This window comes from Seriola aureovittata, chromosome 13, assembly GCF_021018895.1.
Source record: "Seriola aureovittata isolate HTS-2021-v1 ecotype China chromosome 13, ASM2101889v1, whole genome shotgun sequence".
Taxonomy (NCBI): Eukaryota; Metazoa; Chordata; class Actinopteri; order Carangiformes; family Carangidae; genus Seriola; species Seriola aureovittata.
The window spans coordinates 24,144,693-24,163,991 of NC_079376.1; the positions used below are offsets into that span (position 1 = coordinate 24,144,693).

General features: G+C 41.8%; 1 protein-coding gene across 1 annotated transcript in view; it reads left to right on the forward strand.

Moving 5' to 3' along the window:
* Positions 1-18,797, forward strand: part of rragd (ras-related GTP binding D) — a 50,392-nt gene extending 31,595 nt beyond the window's left edge. The window contains exons 6-7 of the mRNA XM_056393737.1: positions 1,680-1,828; positions 15,602-18,797. Of these exons, the coding sequence (XP_056249712.1) occupies positions 1,680-1,828; positions 15,602-15,753 (301 nt within the window). The 3' untranslated portion in view covers positions 15,754-18,797. The remainder of the gene's footprint in view (positions 1-1,679; positions 1,829-15,601) is intronic.
* The last annotated feature ends 502 nt before the right edge of the window (positions 18,798-19,299 follow it).

Sequence of the window (19,299 nt, forward strand, 5' to 3'; positions counted from 1 at the left end):
CTATAGTTGTAAACAGTATCTGACAATGGGAGCTGGGGATGGATGGATGGATGGATGGATGGATGGATGGATGGATGGATGGATGGATGGATGGAGGTTCTGCTGGAAAAGAAAAACTCAGAGCAGCTCATTTAAAACAATAGAAGAAATGAAAGTGAATTAGTTCATTTTAGTCGGTGTGAACAGAACTTTGAACTGCCCGTCAACGTGTTGGCGTTCTGACCCATCAGTCCTCATTACCACATTATTACTCATTACGTCAACCACACCCATACTCTGACTCGGCCTTCATTTTGGTCTCAACTACACACCTGCACAGTTGTGCAAGGTTGTGATGCTATCATGTTGACAACATCTGTCCACAGACATATAAACATCTGCCAAAATCTTCAAAACCAGTCCTCCAGGACTCCAGGACCACAGCTCTCCTCCCCCTGCCCTGCTGTAAAGTTGAATATGAGGAAAGTTCTGATCCAGGTGTAAGTAGGTAAACATTCATGATGTCATTGCGCTCCTCCAGCTCTGGACCATTTACCATCCCGTCACTCAAAGGACCCTCAGGTCCCTCCCCTCGCTAAAGACTCACTTATGTTCTGCCGTTGCAGTGATTCCAGGGATGAAGTCAGGACAGCGGAGTCACTGCACGTCTGCCACCACAGACTCATTAACTCATTAACAACACAAACACACAACCGTGTTGTTTGAAGCGGTCACGCTGACATATGGACTGTGAATACGCTCATTGTAAGCTGCTAAATGCCAAATAAATCTCATGTAACGGTCGCAATCAGAGGAGATGTGTGAACGGAGCTGCTGCTGCTGCTAATGTGCAACATGTATGCAGATGGAAAAGCAGCACCCACCTGTTGGATGAGGTTTGATGTCTGTTTGTCTGGCTGCTGGAACACCAGGTCAGATTGTAAACTGCGCAAGACGAGATCACGTCCTGTTTGCTTTGCTTTCCCCGCGGCAAGAAAACACAACTTCACACTTTAAATTCAGGTTTTCTCATCCGAGTATTGACCCAGTCTGAGAAGTTCTGTTAACCTGCTGGAGTTTTCCTGTTTTGAAGCCCTGTGCTGAATGAGCTTGACTAATACACTTGACTATAAAATAATACTGTGCTGCCAAATTAAAAGTCCCTTGTGGCTGGAAAAGAGAAGAAGCTGAAAAAGCAGGAGGGAAAAATTAATATTCACCAGATGGACTGAAGAAAACAGTGTTTTCTTTTGTTTGTTGTCTTCCTTTGTGCAAACAGAATACATTACCAGTGAACACCAGAAACAGCATGTCCTTTCTGTCCGGTGCTCAGTGTCTGTCTGTGCCCTCATGCCCCTCTTCTTCTTTAAATTCTCTCCTCCATTTGCCTCTAAACTGCTCTGTTCATTGCTCCCCTCTCTGCCTCCCTCCCTCCCTCCTCCACCTTGCACTCCACATCTTGGAATTCCAGCAGTTGAATACTAAATCAGAGGTCTGTTGTTGTTCTGAAAAGCAACCACTGTGCGCTTCCTTTGAAATTGTCCAAAACAAGAAGCTGTAATAGCAGCAGAGATCCAACAGAGAATGCTCCCTCAGTAGAAGTGCTCTCCATGTTCGAAACACGGCCAGTGTTTATGTCAGAGGATGCATTATTTATTTATTCTTACTACTCCTCACTGGGGTGTGTGTTTCTTCCTCAGGCTGGCAGACTGTGAGGCTGGGTTACCCTATGACAAGGAGTCCATGGCCATCATCCATCTGAACAACACTACAGTCATGTACCTGAAGGAGGTCACCAAGTTCCTCGCCATGGTCTGCTTCGTGCGCAGGGACAGCTTTGAGAGGAAAGGTCAGTCCGCGAAGAGTCAGTACAATTACGTGCACGGTAGAAAACAAGCTTCACCGCACCTTCCTTCCTTTAACTGAGCTGCTTCCTTTAACACACCAGAGACACCAGGGCTGACTAAGCATTTAACCTTTAAATCACTCTCACTGGGATAATGATCATTTTTGCATTGATCAGGCCGACCAGGGGCGGACTGAGACAGTGATTCAGGCAGGGCACTCCATCAATCGAAATATGATCGAAATCACAATATGGCCAAGTGATATATCCAAATCGCAGGAGCTGCAATTTTTTTTTTGATGAAGATAAAATGTGTCTCAACATTGTTGTGCATTGTTCTCGCCATAAGGTGGTGCCACAGAGACGCCTTCGACCTACAAATCATATTCTCCAGACGTAAAGGAACATGTTTGTTTGTCATCATTTTAAAATAGTTTTCAGTGAAAATAAAATGCTAAAATTTCCAACTGATATCACAATTGTGATATCTGCCAAAAATAATCGCGAAAAAATGTTTTTCTTTGGCATATCATACAGCCCTAAGCCCAGGCCCCGCTAACAAACCATCAGACCGTGATGATCCAGATAACAGATTACAAAAAATTGTGGCTGACCAATAAATAAGATGAAGAAGATTATTATAATAATTATTGTTATTATTATCTTTTATTATTTACCATTTTTTCAATTATTACAGAAGAAAATGGAGGCTATGTGCACACCATATTGTCATAGCAGAAATATTACAATATTTATATTTTTATATATATTTATATTATGTCAATAGGTAATTTTTTAAGTTATATTTTTGGGCCTTTTTGCCTTTACTCTGACAGTACAGTGAGAGATAGACAGGAAATTGAGGATGCTGGACGCTGCAGTCAGGACAGTTAGGACCATGTGGTACACGCTCGACCAGGTGAGGCCACTGAGGCGCCCTCTTATCTCAATAAGTTACATGAGGTGAAAGGCAGTAGTTTTCCAGTGCTCTCCCTATGTCTCTCTCTCTCTCTCTTGCTCTAAACGAGGGCAAACAAAAATCACATGGCTACTTTCTGAACACATTTCCGACTGCTTGTCACCATTGGATACTTATTATTATTCATGACCATTATCAAAGGCAAACTCATTGTAGAAAGACAGGACTGGCAGGAGCGGCTGGGAGTTAGGTGGAGTCACATGCTGCCAAGATGGCAACCGTGGAGCAGAGCTTCAGAGGTTACATCCATCTTTATTTACAGTCTATAGGTTTCACCAGTCAATGTGTGTTTTTGCCTCCATGTTTGAAAGATTCTCTACAAATAAACCTGCCGCTCAGTCTCGCCTCCTCTAAGGTGACAGGCAACATGAATAACATCGTGAGCAGACAGGAAGCACAGGTGGATTTGTGTGTATTTGCTGTCAAGTGCTGGGAGCTGCCCTGGAACAGCAGGTTTACTGCTTCACTCTCCACACAATGCCTGTTTATCTTTTCAGACAATCCGCTGGTCTCAGGTGGCTTCCTCCAACCTCTGTGTTTGAGAACAGGTGATGAGAGTTGGTGGCGTGTTTGACGACGGCTGCAGCGTCCACAGCCTCACTCTGTGCAGAGAAGCACCTTTAAAACGAGTCTGTGGACCTGTGTCTCTCTGGCCGTCGGCCAGATGAGTCATGGCTGCTCAGCAGGTGTGAGGCCACTTCCTTTGATGTCCTGAATGAAGCGGTGTACTTCACCACACCTGCTGTTGACTCTGCGCTGATTATTTTTGCATGAGTACATGTTTAGTTGAACAGTCGGGTTAAGGAGCCACTTTGAAGTCTGATACATCTCAGCTCATATTTAGATGCTGACAACAGTCTGGTTCTCAGAGTGGAGCTTTTATACCTGAAAATCTTCATCACACTGACCGGCGGGGAAATAGTAGCTTAACTATGTTGAAACGAACAGGTATAAGGATTTAAAATCAGAATTCATTGTAGCGGGGCGTTGTGTGCCGTAGTGGTCTAAGCAGGCGCCCCATGTGTAGAGGCCACAGTCCTCGCAGCAGTCGGCCCCGGTTCGAGTCCCGCATCTGGACGGCCTTTGCTGCATGTCATTCCCCCTCTCTCTGCCTCCCCATTTCCTGTCTCTCTCTACCATCCTGTCCAATAAAGACACAAAAGCCCCAAAAAAAAGAATTCACTGTAGCACTAACACTACTACATTAATGTCTTTATCGACGGTGGAAATGAATAGGAATATTTTCAACCAAACCTGTCTGTGGCCCTCGAGTTTGCTCACGGACGCTTGCTCAGTAGTGTTTAATTCAACACATCCTCCAACCTAAGCGACAAGTCTCTTGTCCTTACCCTCGAGTACAACCCACAGGAGCGTACCTGCACCAGGTGTCCCACAGCACAAGGGCACAGCTGTGGAACTTTCATTGTTTGATTAGCTTCAGGCACAAGAACTGCTTGAGTTTAGGAGAAGGTCGTGGTTAGAATAAGTACGTCCTTTAGGTTAGAGGACCTTCGTTGTCACAGTTACGGTAATAAGCATGTGGTTAAGGCTGTGGAACGGTCATGGATAAAAGAAACAACTCGGCCATCCATCCACCCCGACCTCCTCCTAACACGGACTCTGTCGATCTTTATACTACTTCACCTGACTTCCTCTTTTGCTCCCGTCATATTGACTACAGCAACTGGAGGTCACCCAACAGTTAAGCACTATTTGGTTTAATTTACTTAGTTACTATTCACATGTGGCGCTGTGGCCACATTCTGACTGATTTACTGGACTGGTGTTATTTTTTTTATATCGCACATCATATGTCCTTTGGAACTTCCTGCCAGAACTTTTCAAGATGAAAGTTCACAATATCTTGAAATAAAGTTGAAAAAAATATGAACTTTCTCACGCTTTTATTTTGTCTTCAGAAATTGCTAAAGGGGAAGTGATACCGTGGGTAATTGTTGCTGCCGTGATGGAGATCTATTTTAGCACCAGGCACTGTCAACATGGATGAAAGTTTAGAAAGCTTCTTCAGGTGAGGGTAGATTTTCTATGTGGACATTATAACTAAATGTGAGACAGTCAGTCTGATATTGTAAAATAAAATAAAAAATCAGATCATCAAAATAATCTGACAGGTCAGATATTATTGTTTTGCCAGTTGCTGACCGCTGACCCATGGGTGTCTTTCTTACAGTCTCCTTTAATTCAATTATATTTCAGTTAAATCAAATGCTGGGCTGCTTTATTATATTTTGCCAGGGAAGGTTTCTCCTACATCTGCTAGCGTCTAAAAATTTCACTGAAGCATGTTTCTGTATATGGCACCATCTCTGTTCCTTCATACGTCTGATCAAAGACCGCATTGTCTGACCTTGTTGCCCCTGATACCTGTCACAGTCCCTGCTGAGATCAAACCCACTTTGAGTCACGTGTTGGTCTCGGGCCCAGATCTAAGGGAGTGCTGGGGTGGCTGCCCACCCCCCCCAACCCCCATCAAACACCCACCCACCCATCCAGATTCTTCTTCTCTGCCCCAGGCAACACACCAAAGCAGCTCCCCTCCAGACAGGTGATATTACACTGTCAAGCTTGGAAGGTTCTCCTTAATGAAACACATGCTGCCTCTCAGCTACAGGTTCCTGTGTGTGTGTGTGTGTGTGTGTGTGTGTGTGTGTGTGTGTGAGACCCGAATCCCCCCCACCCTCCCCCGACAACAGTGAAGCTCTGCGGGCCTGGACAGGGAGACCCTGCTGCTCTTGCTGCTGGTGCTGATTCAGACTACAATTTAAACCCAAACACATGTGGCTGTTTAGTGAGGAGTTCTTATTCATTTAACCCGAGTTGGTTTCACTCACAGTCATGGTTGGAATACTGAAGCAAGATGCTGCACATGCCTTTACTTCTTGGACCACTTATAAGAAAGATTGGTTCACGGCTTTTGACCAATTGGAGGACAAGAGAGAGACACCTGGTGAAACTGTAGCCCTCCTGCTGGGACCGAACCAGATTAAGATAGATAGATGAAAGAAAGAAAGAAGAACTGACTGTTACTGGACTCTGGTAAACAAAAATGAGTGACTTGAGCTTATCGAGGGGCTAAAGTAAAGAAAGTATACACACACCTGAAACCGCAGCGCTGGTCAGTCTTACAAGGTCTCACTTGCTACCTGTTCTTTCAGAATGACACAAGCCTGAAGTGAATGTGCGACAACTCAAGCTTAAATCTGCATTTCTTTACCTGTGAATGAATCACTCGGCCACCATCACAGTGACGCTCCTGCCTCTGGTTTCATCTGGTTGATGTTTGTCATCTAGACTTTACATTGTTGTTTTAGCCAGACATGACACAGCATTTATGGAGAGACACAATGCTTGTGTGTGTGTGTGTATGTGTGTGTGTGTGTGTGTGTGAGCAGGGATGAAGACTGGTTTTGTTCTCTCAGGGTGCACCACTGATGGATTTTGAAACCTATTTTTCTACTGAAGCCTAAGTAATGACCATTTGGAGAGAAGCCCACACCCACCACTGCCCACCCCCCACCCCCTGCCTTTTCTAACAGTGCATCCACCATTATTACATCAATTTCAAACATTGTCATTATTACAGAATGAATTCTGTGACTTGCTGTATGATGTCTGACCATAAACAAGCATTTTTACACAACATGAAACACAAATTTCACAAAATTTCACACACACAAAAAAGAGGTTTAAAACAGAATAACAACTAGAAACTTCCAGGGAAATTTTGAGTGCCACGGGGGCTACTGCCGGGATGAGTACATGATTTATTTCCAGTATTCAAAGTCACCCCGATCATATTCTGGTTTTAAGAAATGTCTTGATATAAAAGACTCTGATATAAAACAATGTCACATCCCTCCATCATGTTTTATGTGGGAAATATCTCATATTCTGTCTTGTTTTTTTAATAAAACAAGAGGCAACATGTCTTCAAACCGGCATTTAAAGGGTTAAAATCCTGAAAACTAATAAACATTTGGTAGGTTTGAGCAGAACTGAAGTGGTTTAAGAGATGTATGCAAAAAAAAAAAGCAGAGAAAAAAATTGATATATGATGATTTTATAGCATTTTCTTTGTGTGTCCTTTTTTGGACGCGAGGAACCCCAGAGGGTACAAAATGTGTGTTACCAGTGTGTAATAGACCTGTAACAGTAACTGACATTAGATTTTAAAAATATGTCAAAAAAGACACTTTCTTGCAGAAATCCATACCTTCAGCTGTAACACAGCCAAAATGATCAGCAAATCAAAAGTGAAGAAAATGTCCAAAAAAGGACAGAGGGACCCCTGAGGGTTAATAAATCCCATGAACCGCTATTTAAATTACCACTATTATGTTTTTTTCGGTGCTAAATTTAAAATTACTGGGGAGGAGAGCAACGCGACTAGAAGTGACAGCGAGAGAGGGCTAGTAGCTTCTCCTCTCCTCTGTCTCAGCGGAGACCGTCACAACTTCATTCACTCTTTTAACAAAACAAAAAAAAAGCAACGAAGGAAGCAGTAAATGGACTTACATATTTAAGACCTAACTAAATGTAATTTAAGACCTAACATGAGGCTAATGTAAAGCTAGCGGAGCTTGGAGAGTTGGTTATCTGGTTGCTAGGCGCACGCACGCACGCACACAGGTCAGGAGCTGCCGTTGCCATGGCAATGTGAAAATCTGCCCAGAATATGGCTTCTACATGGCTTCAAACAATTGCAAATTATGAGAAAACCGTTACTTCTTTTCAAAAACCGAAAACACTGTGACAGACACTGAAGACAGAAGTTTCTTACAGTCTCTATTTTATTCAGATATTCCTTAAAATGAGTGAGTAAGCTCAGTGCGAAGACAGAGTGAGATTCTTTTGAAAAAAAAGACGATTACATTAGGTGTCAATGAGAGTGAGACAGGTATTGCTGCCGGACTCGGCACCTCCGTTTAAATTTTGTGCAGACCCTGCCTGTCAAAGTTACATTTTATGAATCCCAACAACTATGTCTACATTTTCAGAAAGAATTATTTGTCTCCTTTTTACAGTTTGGCCGTGAGCTCGAGTTAAAAATAAAAATAAGTGCTTCACGCACTCTAGCCAACTGACGCTGTCACTCTAACTTTGAAGAAAAAGTGATTTGCACTCCTCCTTTGAGTGCTCATAGTTTAAAAAGTTTACATGTTATGTAAAAACAGTTGTTGTGTTTTTGAGAGAGCAGAAGTTTTCCTTCGTATTATAGTTTGAATCACATTTCTACGTGCAGGTATGAGAGAGATAGCTGACTCAGAAAAAAGGTGAAATTTTGTAGAAAAAAGGTGAAATTTTGTGGGTTTTTAAAGAAAATCCCAATGCATTCCTAATGCATTATTTATTCCCAGTATTTTGGGAACAACTTTGGGAAAAATTGGAATTTTAACACCAAAAGTCATAGCACCTCTTTCGGGATCACGACGCACGTTTTGATGTATATATTACCAGGGTTTTCTCATAGCTGCCGCCCCGAGGCACTCCTCTACAGCTAGAATAGCTGAGAGGAGTGCCTCAGAGCTGAGCACCAGTGGCACTAATGACAATAACAATGACCAGCTTCACACAGGAATTAAACGAGAGTCCCAGCTCATCATCAGACATTGTAAAATCGGTGGAAAAATATTCTTTCCAATAAATGTTGAAATTCACTGTGACAGTCCATCGTGCTGCTGATGGTCATTCATTACAGCTTCAGTTCAGGGGCTCCGCCTGCAGTGACGGAGAGCCCTATCTGGTCCAGGCACCATGTGATCATGTAATCATGTGCCAAATCTGAATAAAGCCGTAGGGAAAGGCACCATAATAGTCACCTGGCAAGCAGTAGTTAGCAGTTCTGGCTGACAGCAGCACCGTGCTAATATCCCACAGAGATGGACACATGTGGGACTGTTGGTGTAATGGATAAATATGGATGAATATCAATCCACCTGTTGTGTGCAGTGATGACAGGAGCAGTCTGTTTATACAAATCATTGATGAATATCAGTTAGAGATGACCCCTGACCTCTGGCTGTCAGGAATAATCGTGTAATCTAAACCATCAACAGCAGGATTTGTTGTCGGTCCCTCATTAGGGACTTTAAGCAGCAATGGTTGAAGGGACGGCTACAGCATGATGTGATGACATAGATTCTATGTTGAAACTTCCTACTGTGGCAGCCCAGCAGGAGACAGACCAGTTTGCCCTGTGATAAATCAAAGAGTTAGCCGGTAATTATATGTTTTTGTCACATTTGACTTGTGGATTATGAGTATATTTATCAATGATACCTGCTAATTTGACAGATTTTTCCAGTTTATTATCAGCACAAACTGTTGTTAACCTCCCTGGTTAACCAGCCTGACTGTGCTGTGTGTTGATGAAACCATGACGCTGTCCGTGGTGCTGAAGTAACAGATGGATTTATACAAACTCCTCATCTCATCAAATAGTCTCTAGAGCTCTCAGGTCCTTTTAAGAGACATATTGTAGCAATGTTCAGAGCGACCTCGGTTTCCTGAAGAAGTGAAGCAGCCGCTGTTAGAGTTAAATCTTGCTTAGTGATCTTTGATTTACATCACTATGGCCACTTGTTGGAGTTTATATGGACACCGTAGTCGTCACTTCAGCTGTCACTGTTTCAAATCCCTATCACTGGGAAAGTTTCTTTGTGGGACTGCATTTTCACACAGGAGGATCAGTTGGCTGCGGTGTAGATCTGTCCTCTGGCCCAGGCTTTCTCACAGTGGTCCATAAGTAAATTTGTTAAAATATCATGTTTTAAATTCAATGTTTCTCAAACTGTCTGTGAGTGACCACAAAGCCTGGTAGTGAGTAGTGTATATGTGTTGTTTTGAATATTAAATAAACTAATATGTAAATGAATTTATTGCTGATAAAAACTCTGTCTGCATTTAGGGCGATTTAGAGTGAACATTATCTGTGTTGTTTCCCACAACGGCGAGTCACTTCCATCCGATTGGATGTTTGGGGACTTTAATTTTAGTGTTTAAGTCCTTGATCTGAAAAAGTTCGATAAACACCGGTTTGGCCTTTGCACTTTTATGTCTTTTATGGACATTGACTTTGACTTTTGCTATGTTCTGATCCAATTTTCCTGATCCAGGTTTTTTTTTGTACTGGTGAAATAACACAACAAGGAGTTACATATAAGACATGGTGACTGAGAAAACAAAAAATATAAAACATAATAGAAAGTTGACATAACAAGGGGTGAAGATTGAATTATGTGAGGTATGGTGTGTTGTGGGTAACGTGTTTGCATGGTAAGATGTTTTGATAAGTGGTATCTGTGGTATACAATAATAATAATAATAATAATAATGATTATAATTGCAACTGGGCCTTTTAGCAGCCAACAGCTAACGTTATGCTATTTACCAGAAATCAGTTCTTCTTCTCTGCTATATAACAGTAGCTGCCAGTGTCTGCACAGCACAACTTCCTGTGTAGGCAACTGTTGTGAGCAGTGTTTTAGAGCATTTCCTGGTAACAGATTGATTCCTGATCCAGTATTTTAGGCAGTGTCAGAAGCATTTCTGATACTAGTATCAGAATTGGAATAGCTGGACACAACCCACTACAGTTGCTCTCTCAGCACTTTTTTGATTTTCAAAAGTTACTTACTGTATATTGTATATGCTGTTTCCTTGGCAACAGATGACAGCAGTCTTACATTGAGTGAGTCATTTGTTAGAGGGTCATTAGTGCCAATTCACATCAGGATCTGGATTCTGAAAATAGTTCAAGCTCTAAAGAGACGACTAAAGTTCAAAGTGAATAATGGGATAAATTCATCAAACCTCAGTCCTATTTAAAGTTGGGTGCAGGGCAACAGTAACCTTCAACAGCAGCTCCAGGTGGGTATTTACAGCTGAAATTACTTTTCATGATCAAACCAGCAGACACAAGAATTCAGGCAACATCTGTCCCTTTTCAAATCAATTAAAAATCAGTATGAGTTTGTTTGTTTTTTTAATGTTGATTGTATTTTTTTAATTCTCATCTCAACTAGAAAGTAATCAACCTTTTAAACAGAAGAAGCGGACACAGAAATTAAGTCAAAATGGAAGACAAAATAAAAACCGGAACTGGATGAGGGAGGAGACGCCCCTGCTGATACAGAAGACAAGCTATTATAAAAAGCCAATTTATTAACACACCCCCTGTGGAATGTGAAAAGACGCTTCTAGAAGAGTTGGCAGAGAAAACAGTTCACATGAAAGCAGCAGCTGCAGCCAGTGCGCTGTACAACTAATCTGCTCTGACTCCTGCACATTTCTTCAGATCATGATGAAAACCATCCTGCACAGTCCAGATCAGTCCAGATCAGTCCGCCTCTCCTGTCAGAAGGTCTACAGTCTGTAACTTCTGCCTCCAGGGGTTTATCAAGTTTATCAACCAAAACCTTTCTTTGAAAATCGCCAAAAATACATAATTTATCATAGACGCTGCAAAAACAGAAAGAATTGTCGGATTTCCAATGGTCCATGAACTAATCATGTGTGATATACGCTTCCGTCAGAAAATTGAACAAATTTCTGAAAAAAAAATTTCAGCTTAAAATTGTGATAATTCCTCAAAATCACACTGTGTCTCATTTAAAAAACTGTTCCTCGAACCAAATCATTTAAAGTCAGTGTTTGAGCAACGCTGACGAGAGGTCAGTGAAGAGCTGGGAGCTGAGATTGCTGCAAACATTTATTTTGCTTTTTTTCTGTGATAACTTATGAAGCAGACGTTCAGCAGGTTTTTACCAGCAGCTGAATTATCCACAGATGTTTCCTCCTCTCCATAACAAACACACCAGGAGATTAAAACCAGTAGAAACACTGAATAAAGCAATTTCACTTAAAAAAAAATGAGATTCACCAACGCTCTTCAGTGACACAGGACAGGACGTCTCCAGCAGCTGGGAGCTGAGCTGTCTAACATTTCCTCAGCTTGTTTCTCTGATAACTTCAGACCCAGACGTCCGACGACTAAAATCCTCCATCTGGTTCAAATATAGAGCTGAAAACCACCAAGGTGTTGAAGTACATAGAATAATATACCAGATAAAAGTTGAAGCTGAGGTACGTAATATTTCTTAGTTGAAATATGCTTCAAACATATCTTTATATGTAGAGGTTCTCTCAAAGAATTCTGCACTCCATAATCACTGAGCAGCCTGACAGCAGTGCAGAGATATTCCCCTCGCCCTTCTAACCAATCAGAGAAGGCCAAAGTCAAAGGGGTGGGAGCGCACAGCTGTCAGTCAATACATAAATGTGCCTCTCACACTGAGCTTTTGAGCTTGTATCGGCTGCTGGAAGACGTCACTATGGCTGACTCACAGACCAGCGTGACCCTGATCCCTGCGTCAGCTGAGACAGCGAACCTGATGAGGACGTAGGCGCAGCGCTGGGCGGAGCAGAGAGAGGGAGGGGCCGAGTGTTCATTTCACGAGTCTAATCATGCTAGCTTGATTTCCAGAACTTGAATATTGTAGCTTTAAGTTTCAGTTTCGCTGCCTCTGTCTGTCCGTGTGCACACACACACACATTCTCTCTTGATTGCCCATGTGTGTGTTATTGCTCTCTCTCTCTCTCTCTCTCTCTCTCTCTCTCTCTCTCTCTCTCTCTCTCTCTCTCTGTGGGTCAGTTAAATTACATTAAAATGTCAGTATCATTTAATTAATTTTCGTTCCGCCAATTAACCAAAGCCCAAAGGCGGGCAGCGTTCGACACATGTATACGTGTGTGTGTTTGTGTGTGTGTGTGTGTGTGTGTGTGTGTGTATACAGTCCAGAAGCCTGAGAGCACTTAAAGAGGTCTAAGACTTTTGGACCCCGTTGTAGATTTACATATAGATATAGATGGAGATAAAGATGAAAAAACTCCCCATTCACAGCCAACGTGAGCAGTCAGGTGCTGGTTGGTCGCAGGAACAACTAAACTATAAATCCAACTTAACCACTGCACACTGAGAGAAAAACAGGAGGTAGCTACGACTGTAATTGTTGCTGGTGTAGGGGTGAAAAACTCCACACATGCATTCTCTAGATCGGTTTAAAATCACTGACCAGGGAAGGTAATGTTAAAATCGCCCCATCGTCCTGATGGGCTGAAACACCTTAAAGAAGGTTCTGTTTATGTGACTTCCTGTACTTACTGGGAATGCTGGTATAAACCTTCTGCCTCAGCAGCAGCCACACGAACCAGGAATATCAAATCCCCACTCACTGTGTGTTTAAAGAGAGGAGCTGCAGCATTTACCAGCAGTTGGTTATATACTGCTGAATGCATAAAGAGATTATCTCAAGCATCTTAATCACTGCTACAAGAATACACACAGCCAATGAAATTCCATAAAATTAAACCCTTTATTATGTAATAATGAGAGATTTAATTATAATGCATGAATTATGTTAATTGTTATATTATATAAGCCTTTTGTGGCTTCGTACTGACAGCTGTGTCTGTCCTCGTACATGCGGTGTAGCTCTGTTTCCTCTGTAGTTGGTTATTCTGTCTTTGTCAGCCTTATGTTGCTGCTGTTCAGATTAATGGTCCCCATGGAGATCATCAACTGTTGACTCGCATCTAAGGCAAAGTTATGGAAGCACAGACTATAATCTGCTCACGATCTCTGCTGTGCTTGTTTTGTTTATATCTCTGTACCGGCGACAGTCACAGCCATTTTGTTTTTCCTGTTATCTGTCCGGCCCATTCTCATGGACACGATATCTCAGTAACGCCATGATGGAAATTTGGCACAGACATTCACTAGGACTGAAGGATGAACTGATTAGATTTTGGGGGTCAAAAGTAAAAGGTTAAGGTCAGTGTGGATATTTTCTATGACTCTGGATAAACAGGGATGTTACCTGAAACTAGTCTGAGGAGAGGAGGCAACAATGACAACCATGAGGAGGTGATTTTAGTTTTTTCATTGTATTACTGCACATTGTGTCCCTAAGTGACAATATCTTCCTGTGTTTCAGATTTGCATTCACCACATATTATTGTTATTATTATGTTCATCAGATTATTGTTGAGCATAAACATTATTAACTGATCAACTTACATTTCTCTTTCCTATCAGAATGTTTTACACTTTAAACATGTAGTGATGTGACACTGCCGACACAGTACTTCTTCTTCCACAACCTCGACCTTCGTGTGTCAGCAGCTGCCTTTCATTTCATCTTCCAATAAGACCTCTCAGATCCTCCACTGCCATTCCTTTAGATTTTTGCTAATGTTTCTCAGCTGAGGCAGTGAACTCAGCATTTCATTGAGCTGATCCAACCTTGTAAGCTCTTCAATTTTTATTTTTGCTCTGTGTACATTTTTAACGTTTTATCATAATATCAAAAAATAATGATAACTTCAGTCATTTTGTTTTCTGCTTAACAATTTTTTAAAATTAAGTTCCTGTGAAGCACATTCATATACATATGTGTATATATATATATATATATATATATATATATGTATATATATGTATATATGTGCTTTTTTTACACTTTACGGCAATGTTGTCCTCTCATACAGGAGCGGACTCTGCACATGCAGCCTCGAACTTGGCTGAACCTGTTTTGCTGCAGAGGCAGGATGTCTGCACTGAGAGTGCCTCCAATCTGGGATAACTATAAGATGTGTTAGATTCACTGAAAGGGAATATTTGCAGTAAAATCAACTCATTGTCCTCTGACATCCGGGCTGAAATCTCTTCAGTAAGAGAGAAGCATATCACAAATGAATTTAAATTATTATCGTTATTATTACCTACCTACCTGATGTCTATCCCTGCAGCTGGCTGGCCCACAGGGAGCTGTTTCCATGTAGTTTTTTTGGGCTGTCCGACCAGATGGCAAGCTCTTCTCCCAGGTCTGGCTCCAGGAGCGTGCCCCGGTTTCCCTGATCTGGGTGAGGTGACGCATTCACAAAAAGTTGGCAAATCATCAGGTGGTTTTTGAATCACTTAACTCAACAATTTGGTGAATCCGAGGTGATGAAGGTAGGATGGTAATTTTAGTCTGGCCATTCCCCTGGAACCCGTTTGTCTTGGGAGTCTTGTTAGGATGCCGCCTTGACTCCCTCCCAGTGGAGGTCTTCCAGGCACGTCCAACTAGTGGGGGACATCAGGGTGGACCCAGAACACGCTGGAGAGATTATAGATCTCATCTGGTCTGGGAACACAGACGGGGAAAGAGACATCAGGACTACTTTGCCTGATCTGCCGCCGCCACCACCCGACCTCGGATAAGGGGAAGAAAATAGATGGATGGATGGATCATTATTGTTTTTATTAGTAGTAGTAGATTGTTCAGGTCTCAGGCCTGACTTACAGTATTGCCATTACTAAACAGCAGTTTTTTAAATAAATATGACATTTTAGAATTTTGTGATAAAATTGGAATATTATTGATATGAATGACTGATGAATGCAAAATGATTATTATTAAAAGATATGTTTCTATTAGATACAACATAAGTTTGTGATAATGCTTCATACAACCAATGTTTAATATAATCACCCAAAGAAACTATACTGACCTTGTGTGTGAACATATAGAGCATGGCTGTGATTATAAGAAAACAATGATTTAATTTTATATTTGGGTCAGTATGGCAGGTACTGAGTTCCTTTACGGTCTTTATCTGCCTTTTATTCCTTGGTGGAAGTTTATGGTCTTGTATGTTTAACAAAGGGTTTTAAAGGTTCTTCGCTCTCAGACCTGGAACAGACCTGATACGTCTCCTCTCTCTGTCCCTCGCAGGACTCATCGACTACAACTTCCACTGCTTCAAGAAAGCCATCCAGGAGGTTTTTGACGTTCGAGTGAAGGTTCAACAGAACCGTAAACTCCTCAGTAACAGGAGGTGGAGCAAACTGACTCTGACCAACGGAGGGCTCAACAACCCCCACTGAGGACAGGTGACATCACATCGGTCCTCTCAGTATCCGGAGCTGCACCCAGACAAATTCAGGAGCCTCCATCCTCATTCAGAGTGTTTCATCTTACTGGGAATTGTCCTGTTCCGTCCTCCAGCTGTCTGTCCAGAGAGGACAGTGCCTTTCACCGGGGCTGACTGACTTTAATGCACAAAAATTGTTTTCAAGTAGGAAGTGAGACGAATACAGGAAGATGACCTGATTTTATTCCCCCACCCTCCATGGCAGTAATGGTGGAGTAATGTGCCTCAATAGACCACAGAAACTCACACTGTCAAAACTGGGAGACTGTGTGATTTGAATGGCTACTTGCAGAGATCATGCTTTACTATTATTCACTAGTGATGTGTCTCAGAGTCAGTGTGCTTGTGTCATGTGATTCTCTGTGAGACAAGGGCTGTAAATATATATATTTTAGTCTGGTGCCTTGGCTCTGCTCACATGACGCTCTGGAACAATTCTGAGAGAGTTTGACCCTGAGGTGCACAACATCTAACACATATGAGCACATGTTAAAAAAGAAAGAGTCAAAAATGATGACTAAAATGCTAATGCAGGAGCAAGGACGTAGAACTCAGTGTTGTGTGCAGAGTACATGGATGTCAGATGTGTATATAGACAGTGTTACATACATGAGTGACAATAAAATCACTTTGTGCCTCCCTCAGCTACCAGAGCGTCTGTGGATCACCCTTTAGACACCACATCACTCCTAACAGGCTGAACTGGGAACCAGTATGACCACAGAATGAATTAAAGCCATCACTTCCATGTTAGGACTGAAAGTTCTATTAACAACAATAAAAAAAGACCAGCAGAATAAGAGACCAAACGAAGTGACGTGTTCTGTGTGTCGATCTCCTCCACGCCGACACACAACAAATAGTGCTGCTGTGGCAGTCAGTCAGTCAGAGCGTGTGTTGGTGTTACAAACAGGGGATGCTGAAGAAACTACGGCAGGGCAAACTAGAATTAATATTAATTTACTACTACAAGTAATAAAAACATAAGTTACTACATTAATGGACGAGCCTATTAATTGTCTTGACATTGGTAAAGATCATGGCTCACCATCTTCCATCAGCAAAACCTTTCTGTCTGTTGTCTGTGATTTGTGGACGGTAATAAAATCTTTGGAAAGTGCAAGTCATTCTCATCTAAATCACTTTGAGTCGTGTTTGTTAAGATTTGACTGAGCTATAATTTTGAGAGGGACTGGGATTTTTATCTTTTTGATTTACTGATGAATGATTTAGGTTTTCTCCACCACGGGATCTTACTGGCCTATAACTAGAGGTTCTGGTTTTGTACTCAAGTTCCTGAACCTGAACTTCAGCACTGGAGGTGATATTGAATTAAAATCAAGGAGGAGTGTGACAGATGGTTTGCAGCATTACAAAACGATATAGCCCGGTGTTAAATGCACCATGTCTTGTTTACAGTTCTTTCAGTATGGACAGAAACATACTCAAAGGCACTTTAATGTTGTATCTATTATCCATAAGCTCAGAGCCTGAAGAACAAAATGTGTACGGGTCTGGAAAGCCAATCAGAAACATTAGGGACTTTAAGCAGTGACACTTGAAGGGACGGCTAAGGCGTGATGTGATGATGTAGAATTCATGTGGACACTTCCTACTGTCGCAGCCCATCTGTCTGCTACAGCAGAAAGACCAGTTTGCCCTTTGATATGTCAAAGAGTTAGCAGGTAATTATAGGTTTTTGTAGTATTGAACTCTGTTATTTCATTTATATTCCATTAAACTGTTGGTAGATTTATGGAATATATTTGTTAAAGATAGCTGCTAATTTGACTGATTTTTCCAGTTTAGTCATAGACATGTCAGCTGGTGCCAGCAGCGCTCAAGATGCTGAGAGGCAACCCAAGTAAATAGCAACTGGCTCATGTTCCACTAGCCAAACACTAAAACTGTTGTTAACCTCCATCCTCTCTCTCCAGCCCACAACCTGACTGTGCTGTGTGTTGATGAAACCATGACGCTGTCCGTGGTGCTGAAGGAACAGACGGATTTAAACAAACTCCTCCTCTCGTCCTTTTAAGCTCAGAGCAGCCTCGGTTTCCTGAAGAAGTGAAGTAGCTGTTGTTAGAGTTAAATGTTGCTTAGTGATCTTTGATTTCCATCACTACAACAAAGTATTGAAATATATTAAGGTTAAACTAAGGTTTAGAACATGGACCTCACAGGTTCAGGTTCTGTGAAGCTCCAGGTCGCAGGTTGCAATGGAAAAAGGCCTAATGACAAGTCTGAGTCATGAGCTTATTCTGATGTGTTAATGGCTATCACATGAGACAGCTGCTCAGGGTTCCAGTTCTCTGTCAGTCTGGTCCAAGGTTGGTTTACTGTGCAACCTATATTTTCAATCCCTTATATGTACGTTTCACAATAACTGTGACTTGTTGTCACTGTTTGTATTTGAAAAGCTCAGTAAAGTTTGTACCCAGCAGTGGGTATGTATTACTCAATGCAGTGGTTCCCAGTCTTTTCCAACTCAAGGCCCACTTGAAAACCTTCAAACTTTTGGCGGCCAACATTCAACGTTCTATAAGGAGACATCAGGAATAGTCACTTGTCTGAGTAGATCATTTGTGCAGCTCTCTCTGTGCTTAGTCCTTACTTACATGACAACTTGACAACTGCTGTTACTGTTTCATAAACCTGATCAAAAGTGTCACAACATGCATGTGGAGTTGAGAGTTTCAGTTGGTGTAAACTTGTAGAGAGTATGTTGAATGATATGATGTGATGTTATTCATGTCACGACAGAGATGGTTTCACAGTGTGTTAAAGTGTGTTTTCATTAGTTTAAAGGAAACATGTTGTTTTCTTAGGAGGAAAAAGTATCACGAGTTATACTGTATAATCAACATGGTGAAAGCTATCTACATCACCAAATTTACTTTCACTGAGTGCACCTTACTCATTGTGAACATCATCATAATATAATAATTCATATGGAAGTTGTTTCTGATGTTTGTGATTAAATCTCTTTGAACATGATGCTGTCGCTGCTTCTTCAGCTGTGTAAACACACGATGAATAAAATAACGCACCTTGTACGTCAGCGTTCAAGACAACAAAAGGCTGAAAGGTCTTTAAGTGCAGAGAAACAAGAAATACAAAATAACATACAATTTTATACCAATGGGGCTAACCCCATCTGCTGATGAAGACCATGTGATAGGATCAAAAGCTCGAAAACTGATCTGATGGGGTCATTGCCAGGCATGTGGGACTCCTTGGCTCTGGGCCCTGACATCATCCTCGGTACTGCTGACTGCAGACGGTGTTGCTGGCAGGGTGCATCTGAACCTAGCTGGCTCTTGTATCATAATCACATCCATGAAAGTGCGTCCTAGAAAACACTTCTGTTGTGAGTATTTGCAGCACCTGTGTTGTCAAACTGATGAAGGTTTCTGTATTTGTTTGTGTTTCGTCTGTTTACATGTGTTTTCTTAAGCTGCGGTGCGTTGAGCTCTCAGGGCCACCGTACAGCAGCGTG